The sequence below is a fragment of the Oenanthe melanoleuca genome, chromosome 21 (genome assembly GCF_029582105.1).
Source record: "Oenanthe melanoleuca isolate GR-GAL-2019-014 chromosome 21, OMel1.0, whole genome shotgun sequence".
Lineage (NCBI taxonomy): Eukaryota > Metazoa > Chordata > Aves > Passeriformes > Muscicapidae > Oenanthe > Oenanthe melanoleuca.
Window position 1 is genome coordinate 2,843,050 of NC_079354.1, and position 21,823 is coordinate 2,864,872.

The window sequence follows — 21,823 nt, forward strand, 5'->3', positions numbered from 1 at the left end:
CCAATTTTATGGGAAGGAAATCAAGAGAACTGTTGCCTTTTTTATTCTCCCCATCACTCTTGTAGAATTAATTGGCTGCTTCTGTGAACTTCATCATCATCATCTCTTTGTTTTTTTTTAATTGCCTTAATACTTTTTTATCTCTCAGGTTACTGTCAGGCCAAGTTCCTGGTCTTTGCTCTGGAAGTTTGATGTAAAACCAGATAGTTCTTGATATGCCAACTTTCAATGCTGCTGATCTCTTTGAGAAATGGAATTCAGATTCTATTCAGAGTTTTCTAAGTTCCTCCTTTGTAATTTTACTATCCACTGTATAGTATCACTCTAATGAAGCAAGTTTCCACAGCATTTTATTATTCCTTAAGTATAATAAAATCTTTGATTCCTTTAAAATTTTTTAGTCAACTGCTTAGGACTGTATGCATGGATTATGGTCACTCTTAAAGCAAATTGTTCTGCCAGGCTAATTAAATTAGGCACTGGCTCAACAGCATGTTTGATTCTTTTATAATGCAGTAAAAACTACCTACAATGCTTCAGATGGAAACAAATCTACAAATCTGAGACTTTTTCCTAGTCTGTGCCAGAGCCATGACATAAATGCAACATAAATACACAGCAGCACTTTTACAAGTCACTGCAGGTGATGAAAGGATGCAAATAAAAAAGGGATGAATCACTTCAGTTAAGTGGCACGAAGCATCATAGCCCAGAACCTTCCTGTCAGCCCTGAAGTTCAGAAAATCCACCTTTTTCCTTCCTGTGGTACAGATAAGACTGAGAATCATGCAATCAGACTGTGGTTGAGGCTCTGGAGCTCTGGATGTCCTCTGGTCCAACGTCCTGCTCAATATCAAACATCATCTCCTGCTTTGACCAGGTCAGCTCATTTTGAATTTCACTGCCTCCTCCTCCAGCTTGCCAGACCTGAGTCTCTGTTTTCCCTTTCAAGGTATTCACTTTCACTTTACCCATACTCCCAGCTCCTTTCATTTAGCATCAGGTCTTCTACTGCAGCCTTTACCTCCCAGCATTAATTTTTAAAACAACCTGTTTTCTACCACAGTTCCTGCACCTCTCTAAGCATTTTTCAAAACTCTTTAATGCTGCTTTTCAAACCCCAGCTTAAAACTTCCATTGCTGTAGTGCCTTCCCCAAAACTTTAAACTGGCTCAACAAGTGGTGCTGCAGCCCCTGGCTTTAATCAGCAGAGTTCTGTGTTAGCACTCATTGTCACCTTTTGGTTTTTATCTCCACTGTCACATTTATTTATTTTATCCCTGCCAACCCTGAGGCCAGCATCTTTTGCTGTTGCTCTCATAGAGCACATTTAGCATCTTTATGCTATGCAGTTTTTGGTGTGAAGTCAGTTTTTGAGGCACTGCAATGACATTAATACATAACCTCATCTTTAAAACGTTAAGATTTTTTACAGCATTGGCACAGTCCTTGTATTTAGTGGGAAGCCTCATTTAACTGCCTTGATGCCAGACCTTCAGCATGTTAAAGTGCTGGATCTTGGTGTGCCAACACAGCATGGTCTCACTGGGACAATATTTTCTCATGACATCACTGTATCTTGATGGGAGATGACAAGACTGTAACTCTGCAAGTTCTACTTCTTGTTAACATTATTTATTCTCCTTACAACATACCCAGCAACAAAAGACAGGTATGTTCCAAATTATAAGTTAAAACAGCTCCAGCCCAAGCTGCTTCACAGACACCAAAGATCTGAGAGCTGATAAATCCTGGTGGTGCCTGCCAGGCAAAGACACTTACTCAGCACGTTATTCCAACTGCTGGCCTTGGCACCAGCACCAGCACAGGCTCCATGCCATCCCAGCCTGGGACTCCAAACAAGAGCTCTTCTGCCCATCCTCAAATCCAATCAACAAAGAAGGGAGCTGCCAACAGGAAGCCATTAAATAAAGCTGCCATCAGGATGTCATCTTTGGAGAAATAAAGCCTTTCTGGAGACCACAGAGCCACCCAATCAGATCTGTGCTCTCATGGTTTACCAAGAGTTTCAAATTAATGTATTATTTTGCATGACATGGAAAAACATTCACTCCCCAGCTCTTCTCATGTACTTCTGGTTGCTGATAAGTTGTGACATGCTCTAATAGTTCACTGTAAGATTAAGTGCTTAAATTTAAGGAAGATTAAAGTAACCATCATTTAACATATCCCTGAAGCTGCTGCATTCCTATGGTGGTTTCTTTCCAACCACACACACAACAGGAGTGATTAATCACTTACAACCTTGTATTTGCACTACAGTAAATATTCTCATTGCACTAAAATATCTGCAGCATAGAAAATGTGCACTTTTCTTTTAGATTACATTATCCTCCTCACACAATATCAGATTGCCTTTTCCAAATGATCACTTACTTTTTTTGCATTTCAAAATGACTGCACAGAAATCCATTAGACACATAGGCTGTATGTCATTGTGGTAGCACCACAGGGCAGGAAAAGCTTTCAGATGCTCACCTGGCAACAGTTTCTCAGCACTGAAATCTAAATCTATATATACACATTTTACACTGATTCTTTTAAAGCCAGGCAACCTTAAATGTAGTGCACCACACTGGCATATTGCACTGGGTAATGTACATCAGAACTGTGGCCATTTCTTTTATAAACCTAATTTTAAAGGCTTTCTGATTTCATTATGGTAGGTCATGATGCCTGTTAAAAAGAAGTACATGGTGATTAATCAGATTCTGAGGAAAATCAGGTCCTCTCAGCTCTGAAAACATGTCATTTTAAACCAGCTCTTTTCCTTCTATCAGGACTAATGCTCTCTGGGGTGGCCAGATCAGGTCTAGTCATGTTCTGACCTGAGAAGGAATGAATGTGTCAGAAATCAGTTATTACTTGCAGAACAAAAGTGTCTCCTTGACAACTGGCCCAGCACAGTGGATTTTAAAGCTAAAGGACTTGCTAGGGCTCCTGCAGGGATCTCATGGCTTCCCATCCCTTCCCCACTCCCCCAGCACATGGGCAGGAATTCTTCACCTTGGGACATTACTAAAGAAAGGTTTCCAGGTTTGGAATGCTGCAGCCCATCTGGATGAAGTCTGGGGCACATTCCCATTCCCAAGCACCAGGAATTTGATGCCAGGCACGAGATTTAGCAAGACTCTTCTACAGGCTCTGAAAGTGCAACCAGAGATGAATGCTTGAGAGTGACTAATGTTTTAAGACATTTTGGAGTAGGAACTCTTACTGAATCCAAGGGACACACTCATAGCTTTTGTCCTGCATCTCAGAAGAAGGTCACAGCTCTGAAACAGCAGCACTGGCTGTCTTTTGCCCCCACTTCAGGAGATCAGTATTAGTTTAATATCCAGCTCCAGTCCCAGTGCAGTTAATCCTTTATCATATGGCATTGGTATGTGCTACAAAGAAGCTTTTAGAAGGTTCATACATACTAATGCATACAGATCAGGACAATAATATATGGGCCATTCACTTAAGAGTTGGACTCAGTGATCCTTGTGGGGTCCCTTCCAACTCAGAGAATTCAGCGAAATCTGTGAAATAATATGTCAATGTGATTCATAAAGGCCAAGCTGAAATATTCATAGACCTACAGATGCAATTTGTGTGGGAGGAGTGTGCCATTGATAAACTCATCTCAAAACTTGCCAAATTTTCCATTACTGGGAATACAAGGCTAAATTCTAAGACCTGATACCATTTTTTTACATAACCTCTCTCCAGCACTCTCAGCCTAAACACAAAACAGCCTCAAATCTCACACAGCTAAGCCACTGCAGTTATACAAGGCTCTCAAGCACTTGTAATTCCTCTGAGGTTTTCAGTTCTGTTGGAGAAAGTGAAGCACTGAAGGAACTGCAGGTTCCAGCAGCACTGTGGGCTGGCACAGCTCTCACCCATCCCTTCCTTGGTGGTTCTTCCTCCCATCCCAACTGCCATTGAACTGAAAGAGGACAGCACAACCAAACGACAAGAAATCTTCCAAAATGCAGACACTAAGGTCTGACTTTGAAAAATGCTGTGAAAATCCTGATGGAAAGAACAGTTGAGATTTCAGGGTTGTTGGGACTTTCTGGAAAGGCCCAAGAAATTCTACCAAAGTCACTGTCAGATAAACAAGAATACTAAATTACATACTAGATTTGGGGAATGTTTCTGTCCTGTCATTAACATCTTTTTCAGTTACTTTTATTAGGTTTTGTTGATATTTAATAATGCAGAATGCCTAAAAACCAAGCATCCCTTTTCTGTTCAATCACACCTCAAATCAGATAACTGTGAACAAAGTAAATTAAAATGACAAGGAAAATTTTTAGAGGTCAAGGTTTTCTAAAAGAAAAAATCTAACAAAGAGCAAGACATAGGAATCAAAACTTCTTCACTAGAGACCATCAAAACCAGGGCTGACAACTTTCTGGCAAAGGCACTATAATGAAACTTCTGTAGGAAAAGCAAATGGCTTTGAGGAAAACAGGCACAGTTTCCCACTCTGCTGAGCAGTGAATGAACCCATTCAGCCCCTGTGCTCCCTGACTGCTCACATCTGCAGAGGGCTGTTCTCCAACACAAGAAATACTGTTCAAAGGGGCCAGGCTTCCCAATATTAACTGGGGGGATTGTACAGTCCAGTCTTTGCAAAACACCGTTAGGCTTTGGAAGTGGATTTTTATTTCATAGGCATTAAATCATAAACTCATAAAAGTCTCTCCTTCTCCCATTTCATTAACACAGACATTCCCTGCCATTTTGGCTCACCAAAGCACCAACAGCTATGAGCCCTGACAGAGCTACCAGCATGTGAGACTGAGGCACAGGTGATGCTTCATTGACCAAATACTTTTAAGGTACAGTCAAATTCTCATGAGTTAAAGCAAGCAACAGTGAAGATTTAGAATTTTGCAAGCAGCCAAGAAGGGACCGAAAGCAGAAAGTTGAATTCTCCAGCAATTCAGCACAGCAAAGCAGCTTCTCAGCCAGCACTTATGAATCTGGACACATCTCTGGGAAGTTGGATTACAACACTTGAGCACTTCCGGAGAAAATCAGTGCAGTTCATCCCTCATAATAACACTAACATGTCCTGGATCATCTGTAACCACTTCATCCCTGCATGCAGCTCATTTACATGCTCTTGGCTGTTCCAGAAGTGCTCCAGGAAGCATTTCAATACACAGTGCCTCCCAGGACCAAGTAGTTCTTGACAACTACTTGAAATTACAAATGGAGTATGGATCCTTTGACTTCTCAGTGTACACCTGAACAGGAATGATCTGATGATTAAAGTGTCTGCCTAAAAATTGCTGGCAGTTCTTAATTGAGAAAAACAGAACCTACACTTGTGAAGCTGCAAATGGAACTGGCACTGCTTTGTGCCCTTATTGACCATTTCTTCAGAGAGGCCAATGAACAACTGGGAGAAAAGAAACATCACTTGAGAAAGACAAATGTCTAGGAGACATTTCCAAGTCACATTTGAGGCACAATGGCAATGCAATGGGGGTAAAGAATGGGAATCAGGATGGATTTACAAATAGTGCCCAAGAGACTTCCATTCCATTAGATTGAGAATTTTAGTCTCCATGCTCATCAATCAAGCACAAGACATTTCCATTTGCATAAACCCTTTTGGGATTTATTTCTTGCCATCTTCATAGCTTTATATGCAAGATCAAATTTTACAGTAGAGGAGTTGCAGATGTGACAATTCATAATCTTGTGAAATACATTTTCCACCTTGCTTGAAAACGGCTCCGCTGCATCTCACTTGTGAGCAACAAAACCAGTCTCTGAAACTGAGTGTAATATGAAATCTAATTACCAGAGGAGTCTCATATCCTCACAGTCCCAACTAACTTATCTTTCTGAAGATTCTAATCTCAAAAATATGGTTATATATCGCCGCCTACCTCCAAAAGCCCGCCACTATGTCTGTGTGTGCAAGTGCTGGGAGCCCTTGGTCAGGACACACTGCTCACCCCCAGCAGAACCTGACCCTGCTCAGGACACACTGCTCACCCCCAGCAGAACCTGACCCTGCTCAGGACACACTGCTCACCCCCAGCAGAACCTGACCCTGCTCAGGACACACTGCTCACCCCCAGCAGAACCTGACCCTGCTCAGGACACACTGCTCACCCCCAGCAGAACCTGACCCTGCTCAGGACACACTGCTCACCCCCAGCAGAACCTGACCCTGCTCAGGACACACTGCTCACCCCCAGCAGAACCTGACCCTGTTCAGGTCACACTGCTCACCCCCAGCAGAACCTGACCCTGCTCAGGACACACTGCTCACCCCCAGCAGAACCTGACCCTGCTCAGGACACACTGCTCACCCCCCAGCAGAACCTGACCCTGCTCAGGACACACTGCTCACCCCCAGCAGAACCTGACCCTGCTCAGGTCACACTGCTCACCCCCAGCAGAACCTGACCCTGCTCAGGACACACTGCTCACCCCCAGCAGAACCTGAACCTCTGTTCAGGACACACTGCTCACCCCCAGCAGAACCTGACCCTGCTCAGGTCACACTGCTCACCCCCAGCAGAACCTGAACCTCTGTCCAGGACACACTGCTCACCCCCCTGCTCAGGACACACTGCTCACCCCCAGCAGAACCTGACCCTGCTCAGGACACACTGCTCACCCCCAGCAGAACCTGAACCCATGGCACTGCCACCAACCACCTCCATGGCACACTGGGCTTGGCCCCAGAATTCCACACCTCTGCTGGAAGTCTTTTTCTAAACTTGGAATATGGTGACTACACCATCTGATAATCAGAGTCTGTTCTCAGTTATTTACTATGATCAATAATTCAAGCTTTGCATATTATTGTAGGACAGTTAACAGTCTGTGAGAAAAACAGTCAATTTTCACAGGCCTTATCAAAAGCTGACTTACTAGACACCAGAAGCCTTTTTCATTTCTTTTTCTTTTTGATTGTCAAAGGCAAAGAGTAAAATTGAAGAGGAGTGCCAAGCAGAAGGTTGTGGACTGCATAAAAATCCACAAATTTAGGGTTGAGCTCAGAAGCAGGAAATGAAATCTCATAGCAAATGAAATGGAAATTACCACATGTAGGTAAAATTGGCATTGAAACTGCTAAGGAAAATAAGCCAACTTTGGTGTTCTCAGCACAGGCTGACAGGCAGTGCCACTACCAGGGGATCAGAACTTGCTGAGTGCCATATGTGACTGACTGGACACCATGACATAACTGAAAAGAAAATCTAATTCAAATTGAGTCAATGCAAAGACTTAAATACCTTGATGACACATCAAAACATCCCAAAACACCCCACAGTTCTATCCAACAACTAGCAACACAGAGCATTTCAGAACATCAAATGAGTAAAAGGTTCCCAATAATTATTCTCATGTATTTTTTCCTTTTACAATACATACAGATTTTGTAGGTAGGACATACAGATAGAATACAGTCTGTGTCTGTTTACAGTAATTCCATCCTCAGCTCTCTCTCAAGCAGCCCTGTCTCCTTTTGGCCCCTGTCCCCTGGTTCCTCAGGGCCATTGTTCAGCTCCCAGCTCAACTGCAGCAGAAAAGCTCTTAAATGTGCTGCAGCAATGGTAGCACTTCAATGCCAGAGCTCAGCATAGCAACCAGCCAGTCTAAATAAATAAATAACGAGGCGTGGTATTCCAACAGATAATATAAATACACTTTCAGCAAATTTCTTGGGTCCAAAGGTCAGTCAACTTGTTTGCTTTGACTCCCAGAATGTGTAAATCTCAACATGATGTTTAAACACAAACACAGACAAACATTAAAGTTCAATGCTGACATATTTTACACCTCAGAGTTACATGCCAGAATAGCTCTGTACCACACAGAGAAAACTGTAATGCATGTGTAAGGAAGTGACAAAACACCATCCTGAACTAAATCCAATTTTTTTTTCTTTAAATAGCCTCTCATTCTGTATTTTTCCTCTTCTTTCTTCTCTGTTTACTCTCATTCATCCTCTCACACAGAGAAGTATTTGTGCAGCTGTCTGATTTCACCAGGGCCCCCCCCCCACCTCTTAATTACCAATAAAAGGGGAGATGAAACTTTCCATCCTAAGACTCATTTCAGGGATGTGTGTTTCTGTATCCCTGACTGATTCACACACAGGGACATACCTGCACTTACAAAACCACAACGTTTCAAGGTAAACTACCAGTTCCTGAGCAAGAGAATGGACCCACAGCTACACTGGCACTTCTGGGCTGCTGTGCAGACTGGCCACGCTCAGCCTCTCACCTAAAGGAAATGTGCACATAATCCCACAGCTTCCACTCAAGCTGTGCTCTTCTTGCCGGGTTCTCATTCATTTCCCTTTGAACAGCTCTGGGCTGTCCAATACAAGAGACTTCAGGAAGCACAAGGAATTAATTTCACGAATGGAAACCCACCAGGGTGAAAGGGAACACTTCTCCCCCTGTCCCAGAGCCACCTGCCCCTCTCCTGTGGGGTGATTCACCTGGATATGATCCTGATAGATGAGGGCTCACCGTACACGATCCCCACGCCCAGCAATGCCAGGAAGCAGCCCAGGAAACAGCAAGGGAAGTGAGCACTGGCTCTATGCATAGGAATTATTCAGCTCTCCTTCCCCTGCCACAGGAAACCTGCGCTGGGGTGAAAACCTCTCCTTTGTCAGCAGAGCGGTATTCACGAGGGGGACCTTTCTCAGAACCGCGTTTTCACCGATGGGATGGGCAAAGGCAGGATGCAGGGAAGGAGGAGTGGGCAACTTCTGAAATGGAATTGATGTAATGACTCAGTTCTGCAAAACGAGAGCCTCTCACCAAGAGACGGGGGAACAGGGCTCCTGGCAGAGCACAGGTGGGCGCTCCCCATCCCCTCCCGCTCACCTTCCTGGCTCCTCTCCTGGCGAACTCCCGGGCCAGGTGCCGGCCGATGCCGCGGCCCCCGCCGGTGACCAGCACGTTGTCCCGGGACAGGTCCCGCAGGCGGGGCGGCAGCAGCAGGCACACGGCGGCTTTCACCACCAGGTACACCATCTGCACCGGGAACAGCAGCAGCGCGCCCAGCCACTTCCACAGCATCCTCTTCTCCCGGGAAAAGTTCTCTTCCAAACCTCCACGAAACCACGGTGACAGAGAAAGATAAACAATACCCTTCATGCACCCCCAGATGGGTGACAAGTCTTCAGCCCCCTTCCAAAACTTGGGGGCAAGAGGTTCTTGGACTGGAAAAATCCTTCTCTCCCCCTAAAAAAAAATGGGGGTAGGAGTAAAGTAGTGCAGAAAACCAAGTCACTCCCCTGTTTCTTGATCGGTGTCCTCTGGGATTGTCACACGCAGGTAAATCAGCTTCCTTGCTTTTTAAGTAGAAAGCTTTTTTTTTTTTTTTCTTAAATTAAAAGAGGAAAAAAAAAAGTAGAATTAAAAGTAACCATACATCCCTCCGCTGCAAAGAACCACATAAAAATCCAGTATCCAAACGAAAGGTTTTTACATTTAGAAAAAAGAAATAAAGCAGCCTATGCCTCCAAATTTCAGCCTGCAGTGCCTTCCAGGCAGCTCATTTCTATTCTTAGACTCAGGAAATTGCTTAAATAAGACAGAATTGCCAGGACCTTCTTTTTAAGAAAGGCTCTATTCAGGGTGAGGTTGTTTTTGTTTGAGTATCTATAAATATCTATAGACGTTCTGTCCTGAGCCGGTTGCAAAGGTCGAGCCGGTCACTGCCTCTCTGTGCCCCCTCTCCCGGTTTTTTCACTTGGAGCGTCTGATCACAGAGCAGGAATTACGCCGCGCACTAGTTCAGCGCTGGCTCTTACTCATTTCTGCCTATTGCCGTCTCTGCCGCTCAGGGCCGCGGCGCTGGGGAGCTTTTATACCCCATTAATCCTGATTGACAGTTCAAGTGTCGGGGCGATCTCACTACTGTTCCTGGGAGTGGCTCTGCTCTGCCCTCCCCCGCCGGCTGCCGCCGCGCCACCGGCTCGCTGCGCCTGGGCCGGGGCTAACGGGGCTGCCGGGGCTGCCGGGGGGCTACTGCGGGCACCCTGGGCCAGCTGCAGCGTCCTGGGCTTGCTGTGGGCACCCTGGGCCAGTGCGGGCACCCTGGGCCAGTGCGGGCACCCTGGGCTAGCTGCGGGCACCCTGGGCTAGCTGCGGACACCCTGGGCCACCTCCAGGCACATGGGCCAGCTGCAGGCATGCTGGGGCCACTGTGGGCACTCTGGGGTCACTGCAGGCACCTGGGCCAGCTGGAGGCACCCCGGGCTTGCTGTGGGCACCCTGGGGGGGCCCTGGACATGCTGTGATCGCACTGGGCTTGCTGTGGGCACACTGGGCATGCTGTAGGTGCCCTGGGCCACCTGCGGGCATGAGGGGCAAGTGACGGGCACACTGGGCTTGCTGTGGGTGTGCTGGGCTCAGGCCATGCTGGACTCCTTGCACGGGCCCCTGCTGTGGGAAGGAGCTGTGGGTATGCTGGGCCAGCTGCGAGCCGTGCTGGGCTAGCTCCAGGTTGCCCTGGGCTCTCTCATGCTGCCTTGGGCTCGCTGCAGGCTGTGCTGGGCTCACGCAGGACCCAAGTGCTCTGTCACCAGGCAGCCCCTGCCTCCCCGCTCCTGCACGCAGCAGAAAGTGCCCTGGTCTGAGCTGAGCCCAGGGAGAAGCAGGGCTGAGTTCAAGGAGCCATCTGTGCCACAGGGAGCTGCTTGCCCGAGATCAGCTGGTGTGTGCAGGGCAGAGCTGCTTGCAGCCCTGGATTGCCAGCTGAACCCAGCCGAGGCTGATGGTCATCAACATCTAGTACCAGGGTTTTTCTGGATGATGTGACACCTCATGGATTTTCTGTGCTGGAAGATGCTTGCATTACTGAAAACTGGGGATTTAGCAGTGGACAGTGATAAAGGCAGGCTCTGAACGACACAGGGAGACTCACTCCTCAAAAAAGGGTGGTTTCTTCCAAGACATTTTGTCCAGTGATGAGGGCATACCCAGAAGGTCTCTACAGGATTTCAAACTCTGTTGCAATGGGGAAAGGGCAGAGTGTATTGCAGCAGGTCCCCCAGGTCCTGGCTGTTTGCACTGTCAAGCATTAGATAAGTTAGGATTTCACTTGTACAGACAAAGCTTTTCTGGGGAGGCTGTAACTGCACGTTCATGCCCAGCCAGGAAGTGTGGCAGCAATCAGAAATAACCCAAAATGCAAAGCTTTGAGGATATCAAAAGATCTCAAGGATATCAAACCTCACAGTGTTGTCTTCACAGATGGGCTGGAAGGAAATTCGGGTTTATAGCTGCAGCTATCACTAGGATTCATCAAAATGAATCCAGTCCACAGGTTCACGCAGGTCTGGAGCCAGATGCACTATCCTGGGAAGCCATCTAGAGGTAGACACTGGAATTAAGGGAAAATTGCACTTAAAAACATTCTCAAACTTCTTCACATCTCTAGTTTCTAAAACTCAATGGACGTTTGAATCTAAGCATCTGTGAGAGAGAGAGGTGAGTTTGCACACTGAATCCCTTTAAAAATTAACTCACTTTTCTTCTTTGGAATCAAACAGGTATTTTTGAAAGCAGGCATTCAAAGTGGCCATGTGGTAACAGGGTGTTCAGGGGTTTTTTGTTGGCAAAAAGAAGGCAGCCAAGTTCCTGGTGCCTCCCATTTCAACAGCTATATCACACATAGATTTTTTAAATAAAAATATGAAAATTATTACAAATACATTAATCCTTGCATTTCAGCTCTGTTAAAAGCTCCACAAAAGTTTTAAGGGGGAAAAAAAGGAAGGAAATAAAATGGAGAAGAGAAAGTTGCAGTTTTTGCCCTTAACTGCCAAGTTGCCTCATATGAAATAAGCCATATGACTGTCACTGCATAATCACAAAGTGTCCCTGAGAGGGTTTTGAAGAGAAGATGGAGCTGTACATACTGTCAGCATCAGTGAGTGCTCCCTAACTCGCCTGGGTGTGAAACAACCAGAGCATTTCCATGGCCTGTTGGCAGTGTTTAGCACCTTGGTGTGTTTTTGCAGTAATACCTCTGGAAATGCAGCTCAGGGAGGCACCTGGTAGTACAATTCTCCTCTCAGTCCAGCAGCTCTGAGGGGAGAGAGAAATTACCCAGAGAACCCAGTGTCTGGCTTAAACAGGAATGACTCAGTGTCTGGACTGGGAACAAATATAACAACTTTCTGGTATGGAAACAAGGAGCAGTGTTGAAAATGAAAGGATATGAACTCCATCAAAGTATGTTTGGTTTTTCAGTTCCTGAGTTCAGTCTCTTTATGTTTAAAGCACCACAGACACATTTAAAATAGAAAACACATCAATATTACACAGTTAACTTGTTTAGATTTAAAAGAAAATTCATTATTAATGTAAAACATTTGCAGGTACTTTGAAATCAAGAGGAATGGAATAATCTTGTGAACATTTATTCCATGTACCTATTTCCAGCCTGAATGAAAATGTTTGAAGTGATTTTTGTATTCATTATGATTTTGACCTATGTAAAAGTTGCTACCAAATTTGGATTGGGAGTTAAAAGACAATTCTAGATATATAACATTTTCATAACCTGCTTTTCACATTTCATTTAAGTATGAACTATTTTACTTCTTTACTGCTTTAAATTTGCCTTGAAGTAGTGGAAACTAGTAAAAGTTACAGTGTACAAACCTGCAAAAAAAAAAAAAGCAAAAGTATATTTATAGTAAAACTGTAGCTAGTGCATCTTGCATGTAGTAAATAAAAACTACAGGCAAGTTATTTTAAAATTCACATAATTCAGCCAAAAAGTCAAATAGCTTTAAATACTACACATACTATATGTGAGAGAATTAGAACTTTAGAGGTATTGGTCCTTTTAATTGCAGTTCTACTCTGAAAAGGAAAAAAAAAACCAAGGAATATTCCAGAATTTCATCTGATTGTTTTACAGCAACCACTGCACTCTTTCTTGGCACTTTCTTTTTCCAAAGTGTCACCTTTACAAAACCAACATGAACTATTATTCACAAAGTCCATCTCTGTTAGTGAGACTCCCTAAACTACACTTTCATTTAGGGCTGATTATCCAAAGTGTTTTAAATGCTGCAGGTACAAACAGACACCCAGCACACACCTTTGTGAGGGGAATAATGATCTGTCACATCCCAGCAGTTCTCTCTAATTATCAGTCTGAAGTTGTCCCAAAGTGAATCCTGTCCATGTTTCCACTCAGAAGTCCTAAACCAGCACCCTGAAACATTCCATAAGCAAGCCTGTTAATTCTGTGAAATTGCATCATCTTCAGAATTAATTTTGCATTTTCAGCAGTTGTTTCCTACACAGACACTCACAACAAACTATAAACTGAAAAAAACAACCAACACAACAACTTTCTCAAAGCCATTTTAATGGCACTTTTAACTCTGTTTTGTTCCAGTTTATGAGAGCAAGAAGGCAGTCAGGCTGTCTGGTGCCCAGTGGGATTCCTCAGGTGGTCCTGTGCAGGGCCAGGAGTTGGACTTGGATGATCCTCATGGATGTGCTCCAACTTGGGACATTCTGTGATTCTATGGAATGTATTTCAATGCTAACTCAAGCCAGGTTTGATTTCCATTTGTTGGTTTAGATGTCTGGGTTTGTACTTGCACAGCTTTTGGACTGTACTTAGTGAAGATTTATTCATATTCTCAGTAAGGGTCATAGAAACCATTTTTTTTTCTGACTTGCAGTGATTTGAAGGAAAAAACAAAAAGCACAAAAAGCAGTGAAAAGCACATTTACCTCCAAAACAAGTTGATACACTCTCTACACACATCACTTATATGACAAAGCTCCATTTCTGCAGAATGATGTTACCTGGATCACTAACTGAAGAGGCTCAGGCAGTGTCTGAATGCTCACAGCTCATGTTATACCTGTATTTATAGACAGAAGTGTGTTCATAGAGCCTTTGCAGCCAAGTTCCTTCCAGCCTTGGAAGGCTGTTTGTACAAATGAGGTTGCTAAACTGCAGGAACTTTTGAAAAGGAAAATGAGCTGGAAATTAAAACTATTCTTGAGGCATGTCTGAAAGCCATTTGGGCTAACAATTCAACTTAAAGACCCCCCCCCAGATATATACAGTACAAACCTGGGAACACAGAGCAGCAGCTCCACAATGGAAAGGCTGTGTGACTATGGTGTCAAATATTACCATTCTTTTTCATCACTGCAGGGTTCTTGATCATAGACAATATATCATGATCACAGAATAAAACTTAAACCTCCTTTAAAATAGGAAAACCTTTTGCCAAGCTGATCTGGTTTTTGTTAGGTGAAGTACTGCTGTCAGATTTGAATAAATCAAGAGCTAAATTTTTGTGCTTCTTGATTTCATTCTTCACTTGTGTTCACATTTTCCATTTGAAATGTGTTCCAGTGGTTCTGTGATTTCACACTGTCTTTCTATATGCTATTAAGAGTCTGATACTGTTGCCTTCTAAGTGGAGTTCTGCCATGGACTGAGCTCAAAGGAACTGGGTTTCTGGTTAACTTCCAGCCTGACAGCAGAGACTCTGTGTGAGGCCTTTTATAAAAAGCTGCATTTCCATGTCTTAGGACTTTTCCAGGGTCTTACAACAAAGCAGTGTCATGAGTAAAGATATAAAAATGTCTTACTGAGGAATTCTAAATTCTAGGTGACATCCCTTTCTAGATTCAAGAAGTGTAAAAATAATTGTCTTTATAATTGTCATAGGGGCTCTCTGGAATTCAAAGGGATGCAACATCACCCATGTGGTACTGGTTCTACTTGCTGAGTTGTTTTCATACATGTTAGAATTTGTCATTTATTGTAACTGCCCTTGGTTTTCCTCACCTCTCTGTGATTAGAAGCCAATTCTCTCAGTATCTTAGGCTGCTTCAAGAGAGAACAGTGCAAAAATACCACATGTGAACAGGAATGGAGTGATCATGTTTGTTAACCTGACTGACTCACCTTCTCTTCGGTGCCTTTACCCACATTCAGGCCAGTCAATATTTACCCATTCCTTCTGACTAACTCCTCAGTCCTGCCAAAACTTCTAAGACATACAAGGAGCTGGGGAAACAGAAGAATTATGTCTTTTAGGCTCTTAAAATTAGAGAAAAGTCCTGAAATCCTACTAAACCAACATGACATTGATTTGGACCAAACCTGAATAGCAAGCTAATGCCTTTAACAAGTTTGCACTGGAAACTTGTAAACCAGCTTAGGAAGAAAGTCTCAGGATAAAATATTCCCTGGATTACTTCTAACAATGTCTTTTAAAAAGAATTCCTTGCATGCAGCTGTAACTTCTTTTCAGAGTGAGAGGTTCACTAATATGTACTCAGGGCCTCTGACTGTCTGAAGTTTCTTCAAACTTGAACTTTACAAAGGAAGTCAAAAAGAAGATGAATGTTTGGAAGAGAATGGTGATGTCAAAGGCAAACAATTTTGACTGAGAGGCTAGGACATGTAAGGTGTATGAATTTATGTCAGGAAATAAGATCACACTAAAATCAATAAACCCCAATCTAGATATTACCTCTCAAAATATAAAAGTAGCTTTAATTTTGCTTTAGTTTAAGTTGTTTTGTTTTTAAACAAACACTCAATTTAGTGTAACCCCACAGGTCTGGATGGAGTTGGGATGGGAGGGGCTCAGTGAAGTGTCCTGCACCTCCACCTCCACCTCAGCAATGGAAGAGATCCATTATTCCCAGCTTAATCAGTTCATTTGCATCAGATTTGGAAAGATGACTGTGATGACAAGGTCCAGGCCTGCTGAGTTAAGCTGAGAATTCCATATTATTACTTAAATGGATTTCATGATCATCTTATCATAAACATCTTTATCTATCTATCTATCTATCTATCTATCTATCTATCTATCTATCTATCTATCTATCTATCTAATTATCTAACTATCTTAATTTTAAACAACATAATTCAATCATCTGCACTTGCTGACCTCCCCTGAAGATATGGATTAGATCTATTCTCTTGAGAATCCAGTTTGGTCAGTCATCTTCTGGTACTTTATCTCTTATGATTCATCTTGTTTACTCATTCCACACAGGTAAATATTATTTTACCCCACTGACTAATTCACATTGAAGTTTCATGCTCTTTGCTGTAATGCATATTTTGCATAAATGGGATTTTTCTAAGCAGATACATTTTGTCTGCTTTTTTGAAGGGTGTAAGAAAACATAGAAAGGATGTTTTTTTTTCAGTGCAGATCTCTCTGAGGGAATACACTGCAGTTGGTTAGCCAAGTGCAGAATCCTATGGCTCATAAAAAGAAGTACTTCTCTTCTGTGGCCACAATTCCAAGCTTTTATAGGGGTTTTTAAATGGAGTATTGGGGAGATTAGTGGGGATGTTTCAGTGTTCAGAGGATAAGCACGGGTTGTATTGCTCATGTCAAGCTGAGCTAATGTTTGTCTGCTTTTTAATGTTACCCAAACAAGTCTTGTCCAGTCACATGGTGGACAGAAATACACAGAGCTACACTTGGTGACTGCAAATTTCATCAACTCCTTTGGTGCAAGCATTTGGATACTGGATGCTCTGATCACACCTGAATTACAGCCATGGATAACACAGAGTCATCTTGGAAAACACAGCAAAATACAGAGTTGTAAAGATATCAAAGTCTTTTCTTTGGAAACAATCAGCACAGAGGGTTAGGGCCAAATATCTCCAAGTCAAGGAGAAGTTTCCCTGTGCTAGCACTGCCCCATTGGTGAGCACAGAGCCCCTTGCACACTCAGGCTGGCAAATAACAGCAAAATTCATTGGGACTGAGTTCAGAATGCTTTTTCTAACTGTTCTGGCCTGCTGTCTGCCTCAGCAAGTGAGCAGGGGAAAAGATCAGCACTAAGCAAAAAGCCTTGGAATCATCCTTCAGACCTATTGCAGGAGCAGAACCTCTACAGTTCCTGACCCTGGAGACTGGAGTCCAGTATGGCCACTCTTCCACAGGCTCTTAGACACTCACTGGTGCACTTACAAAATATCCCAGAGAGGCCCATAAAGCAGATAAAAAATAAAGCCCATTTGCAATTTTGGAATTGGAATGGTGTTACCTGGAAGTGACTGTGCTACACATGAGCTTGAATCATGCCAAGTGCAGCTGTCAGAGCCGGATGTTTGCAGCTTCCAGCACCTGACAGCCCTGCCTGAAGGAGAAGGGCAGGGGGAATTTGCTTCTCTGTGGAATCAGTCTGGAGGATATAAATACTGACAGAGTCATATCAAACAGTGTCTTAATTATTCCCACCAAAGAACAATGGAATCTTATTATGTTCTGGTTTTATTAGCAGGAATTTTAGTTGCTTTTGTGTTGATGGTTTTAATTGCAGCTGATCATAATTTCTTCAAGGGAGAGATTCCTCCTGATGCTGACCAGCCAGCCAAGCTCTGCTTTTATCACCGTTTGTACACTCTGATGGAAATGCTGGTGAGTTTAGCATGCTCTGGGATACTGGGACTTTCAGAAAAGGAAAGACCTGAATATGAAGATATGCATCCAAATACCACAACTACATGTAAGGAGAAGCACAGTAACAGATTTAAAAGCCAAAGCTTGATTTGGTTTTATTACCATATATAAAGCAGCCAGGATGAGATGAGTTCATTCACTGCTGAGATATCCATTCTTATGCTGCAATTGTATATTTCTAGAATGAAATTACTGGTCCTGTGGATGACAGGAGGGCTGTGGATATGATTTACATGAATAATAATAACCCAAATTTCTATGCCTAAATGCACTCTGATATATGTGAGGCAATTTCCTCAATTCTGAGCTATCTGCAGTAATTTTCTTACCTTTGTTTCTGTTCTTATTCTGCAGTGACTGAATTACAGAGTCCTAGTTAAATACCATAGAATCAGGTAGGTTGGAAAACACCTCCAGAAGTCTTCTAATTGAATCTCCTGCCAAAGCAGGTTTAGGCCTGTTATCACTTATTATCTGAGAACCTGTAAGCCAGACTCACTGTGCTGTGGGCTTTGCCATCCCAGAAAGAAACAGCTTTCACCCCAAAAGCTTTAAAGTAGCAACAGGAGCAGGAGCAGTCCAAGCCGGTAGGAGCAGTCTAAGCCCTGTCATGTCTGGCACGTAACATGTCAAAGGAAAGCCTGCAGCAAAATCAGAGTGGTTTCTTTGATGTTTGTATGAAGATCACCTCAATTCTCTAATCCCCAGTTATACAGAAAGAACACAGGAACTTGGGCCCATGTGCTGAGAGATGATTTGGGCCATTACAATCTATGAAGGACTTAGGTGGGTTGCTTGAACTTGCACAGCAGCATTCACCAAATCCAGTGGTTGTCCCTGATTTTCCACTGGTACTTTTCTGCCTTGTCTGCCATGGAAGAAGAGGCTGCTGTCCTTGCATATCTCACACTGCTCTTTGTGTTATGTTGTTTATAAACTTCATATAATAATAAGACAGTAATATTGTAACAGGACAATGTCATTAAATTCTCTAATTTCCCTGTTTAGTGAGAGAAAAGATTCTTTCAGGTGATACTTTTAACCCATTTGCACAGTTTTTAAGTGTCCAGAGCATGATTTAACATATACAGAATTGGAAATGCCTCTTTCTATTCACTCATGAGGAAAGGCGCCTCAGGCCTCCCAGCTTCCACACCTGAGCAAATGCCTGTTGTTACTTGTGGTAAATCCAGATCACAGGAACTAGAAGGTATTTTTATAAGACATTTAATGGAACAAGTATTACAACATTCTTCCTACAATCACAGAGATGTAAATTTTCATGTTCTTAACCGAAATTCCAAAGACAGTTATTTGTGGGAATACTAAAAACTAGCAAACAACCAACCCAATTATGCTAAACACAGTGTAGGAGAAAGCAGCTTGTGGTCTCTGTGAAGTGGGAAGACTTGTATTCCCTATAATAATTTCTCATATTTCCTGTTCTGTCTATCTAGGCAAAGATCTTAAACCACTTGGGTATCGTGGGGGAGCACACACTTATCAGGCTGATCATGGATGGACTCCCAGCATGCTGGGATTCCCAGCTCTCCATTAAGGATCTGCATTTTGATGGGGTACCTGTGAGGATTTACCTCCCAAGAAAACCATCTGCAAGCAAACGGAGAGGAGTCATCTTCATCCATGGAGGATGTGGCATTTTTGGGAGCATTAGTAAGGAACTGAAAATATGACTGTTTAGCTTTGCTCTGCCTGTTTTTATAAACTCCTGACTGAAGTGACTGAAGCTTAGTTTGAGAGACTGGAGATAGAAAGCACTTAGTGCTTATTTTTAACTTTTTAAACTCTCTAATCTGCACTTATTTTGTATTTAAATTGTTTTTTATATTATATAGCACTCTTCATCACAGAACCCTTAGGATCATAGAATTGTTAGGGTAGAAGTGACCCTAAACACAATCTTCTTCTACCTCCTGCCGTGGGTGGGAACACCTTCCACCATCCCAGGTTGCTCCAAGCCCCATCAGACCTGGCCTTGGACACTTTCAGGGATGGCACAGCCACAGCTTCTCTGGGCACCCTGTGCCAGGGCCTCACCGCCCTCATAATAAAAATGTGTGCCTTACATGCAAACAAATTCTGTCCTCTCTCAGTTTAAAACCACTGCTCATTCTTTATTAGTAATATCATAATAATTCCTTATTTTCCACACAGATCAATGATCTCTCTAAATGTATGAACTACACAGCAACTCCTGATGGCCAAAATCTAGATTATTTTTATCCTAAAGAAAATCTGGGTACTCACTAAATAGGCAAGGGGGCAACAAGCTATTGCAGTAGTATGCAGTAATAAAAGTATAAGGGACAATATTGACTGAAGTTTTCTAAGATGTTAATTACATCAACAACATTTGTTCTTCAGGAAGTTATGAAAGAATATGCCGGTACATAGCCAGAAAAGCTGATTCAGTGGTTGTGTCTGTTGGGTAAGTAAGATTCAAGCAGTGCTAATGCCAGAATGAGAGAAATCTGCTGCTTTCTCCCCTGCTTCCCACACACCTCTGAACTTAATTTCTTTGAATATAAGAAACTGAGCTCTAGTGCTGTCTTCCCCACACTGCTGTTATGTGGGAGCAAGTGTGTGCCATGGACATTCCTGAGCCAGGGTTAGAGTTACAGGTTTGTTCATTGTGCATCACTGTCACCACAGAAATCATTACCTCTGTTTGATAGTAAGAAATTGAAAGCCAAATATCAGATTTTAATATTTGAGGGGAGTATTAAAATCATCTGGGATGATTTTAAGGAGTAAATAATGAGTCTAAAATTTAGTATTTTTTAAAACCAGCATGGACCACTGCTTCCTATAAAGATGTTTTGATTATGGAAAATACATGATGGTATAAAGAAACCTTAATTTCCAACAGATTCTTCCATGAAAAGGTTTATTGTTAAGGGATTTTATTAAATTGGAAGGAATTGGTTTTGAGAAAGAAAGGGAGGAAAAGTTGTTCTGGTTTGCTTCAGCATGTAAAAACTTTAAACTAGATATAATTAATGATGTAACTAATATTGGTTTAGGGGAGTTTTTGCATGGGATATATTTCAGGTGAGCTGGAATGTGTAACACCAGCTGCCTTTTCCACCTCTCAGGTATCATTTAGCACCTGAGCACACGTATCCAGCCCAGACTCTGGAATGTCTCACTGCTACCGTGCACTTCCTGAAGACTGCAGAGACCTACGGGGTGGATCCTGCTCGGGTCATTGTTTGTGGGGACAGTGTAGGGGGCACATTCACTACCAGTGTTTGCCAAGAACTGGGGCACAGGACAGATATCCCAAAGATCCGTGCCCAGGTGCTGATCTATCCATTTCTCCAAGCACTGAACTTCAATCTTCCATCTCACCAGAAAAATGCTGCCATTGCCTTCCTGTCCCGGGAGCGCACAGTCCATTTTATTCTCAAATACCTGGATAAGGATTGCTCCCTGAAGGAACCAATCCTGGCTGGTTCTCACGTTCCTGAGAGTACAAATTTGAAATACAGGAAATGGATAAATCCAGATCTTATTCCAGACGTGTTTAAACTGGGCTATAAACCACCACTCCCCGCTGTGTTTTCACCTCGAGTCCATGAAGAAGTGCCAGAGCTGTTGGAGCCCCGCTTCTCCCCACTGCTGGCAGAGGATGCTGTTGTTTGTGGCCTCCCTGACACCTGTATTGTCACCTGTGAGCACGATGTGCTCAGGGATGAGGGACTGTTGTACAAGAAACGCTTAGAGGACAACAACGTACCTGTGACCTGGCACCACATGGAAAAAGGCTTCCATGGTGTAGTGGCATTTTTTGGATATGGTATTTTCTCTTTCCCATCATCAAGTACAATTATGAACCACATTGTAGACTTTATAAAAGGCTATTAAATCATTTCCTTGCATACAGTGCACTGGTATTTAGAAAGAGTGTGAGTCAATTAACTATTTACTAGTTATTTGCCCATTAGAATCAAGGCAAGAACTTATGACATCAGCACGGTCTGCTGAGTTCTGATTTTCACTTGCTATTAGTTAGGAACATGATGTTTAGAGGTTTTTTCTAAGCTTGCTTTGATGCTCTCTTCTTGCATTGTAAGAATTTTTGTTCTCTTCATATGTCAAAGAATAAAAACTCATCATAATTAAAAAAGATTCTAAATGTGCATGCAATGTGTGAGTAATCACACTCATGCCCACCTAGTGCCCCCAAAATCAGCATGGCAATACTTCTGGAGAGGGGAGATTCCTTCCCTACCTCAGGGATGAGTTGTAATCACCATCAGACTGTCTGTGCAGACAAACAATAGCTTTGCATTTATG

At 43.0% G+C, this 21,823-nt stretch overlaps 2 protein-coding genes across 4 annotated transcripts in view; one reads left to right on the forward strand and one right to left on the reverse strand.

The window, feature by feature from the left end:
• Positions 1 to 9,865, reverse strand: part of DHRS3 (dehydrogenase/reductase 3) — a 32,903-nt gene extending 23,038 nt beyond the window's left edge. Inside the window, exon 1 of one of the 2 annotated variants that reach the window (XM_056507882.1) lies at positions 8,892 to 9,865. In XM_056507882.1, coding sequence (XP_056363857.1) covers positions 8,892 to 9,164 — 273 coding nt within the window. In that variant the 5' untranslated portion in view covers positions 9,165 to 9,865. Of the gene's footprint in view, positions 1 to 7,441; positions 7,546 to 8,891 lie in introns of those variants that run through there. The other variant, XM_056507884.1, reaches the window with a different exon arrangement.
• Positions 9,866 to 17,181: 7,316 nt separating this feature from the next.
• Positions 17,182 to 21,600, forward strand: LOC130261557 (arylacetamide deacetylase-like 3). Of its 2 annotated transcripts, none has more exons than XM_056507890.1 (4): positions 17,182 to 17,461; positions 18,961 to 19,177; positions 19,889 to 19,952; positions 20,620 to 21,600. In XM_056507890.1, the coding sequence occupies exons 1-4, from the start codon at positions 17,291 to 17,293 to the stop codon at positions 21,389 to 21,391; spliced, it is 1,224 nt and encodes a 407-aa protein (XP_056363865.1). In that variant the 5' UTR covers positions 17,182 to 17,290; the 3' UTR covers positions 21,392 to 21,600. The 2 variants fall into 2 exon arrangements, with proteins under 2 accessions (XP_056363865.1, XP_056363864.1); XM_056507889.1 differs by lacking the exon at positions 17,182 to 17,461 and adding an exon at positions 17,853 to 17,898 and having other exon boundaries at positions 20,620 to 21,598.
• The last annotated feature ends 223 nt before the right edge of the window (positions 21,601 to 21,823 follow it).

What these genes read in the sequence shown, in the direction of transcription:
- LOC130261557 (XM_056507890.1), top strand. Translation starts at nt 17,291, where the DNA reads ATGGAATCTTATTATGTTCTGGTTTTATTAGCAGGAATTTTAGTTGCT. An exon ending in TGGCATTTTTGGGAGCATTA is followed by an intron (nt 19,178 to 19,888) that starts GTAAGGAACTGA and finishes TTTGTTCTTCAG; the next exon opens with GAAGTTATGAAAGAATATGC. An exon ending in TCAGTGGTTGTGTCTGTTGG is followed by an intron (nt 19,953 to 20,619) that starts GTAAGTAAGATT and finishes TCCACCTCTCAG; the next exon opens with GTATCATTTAGCACCTGAGC.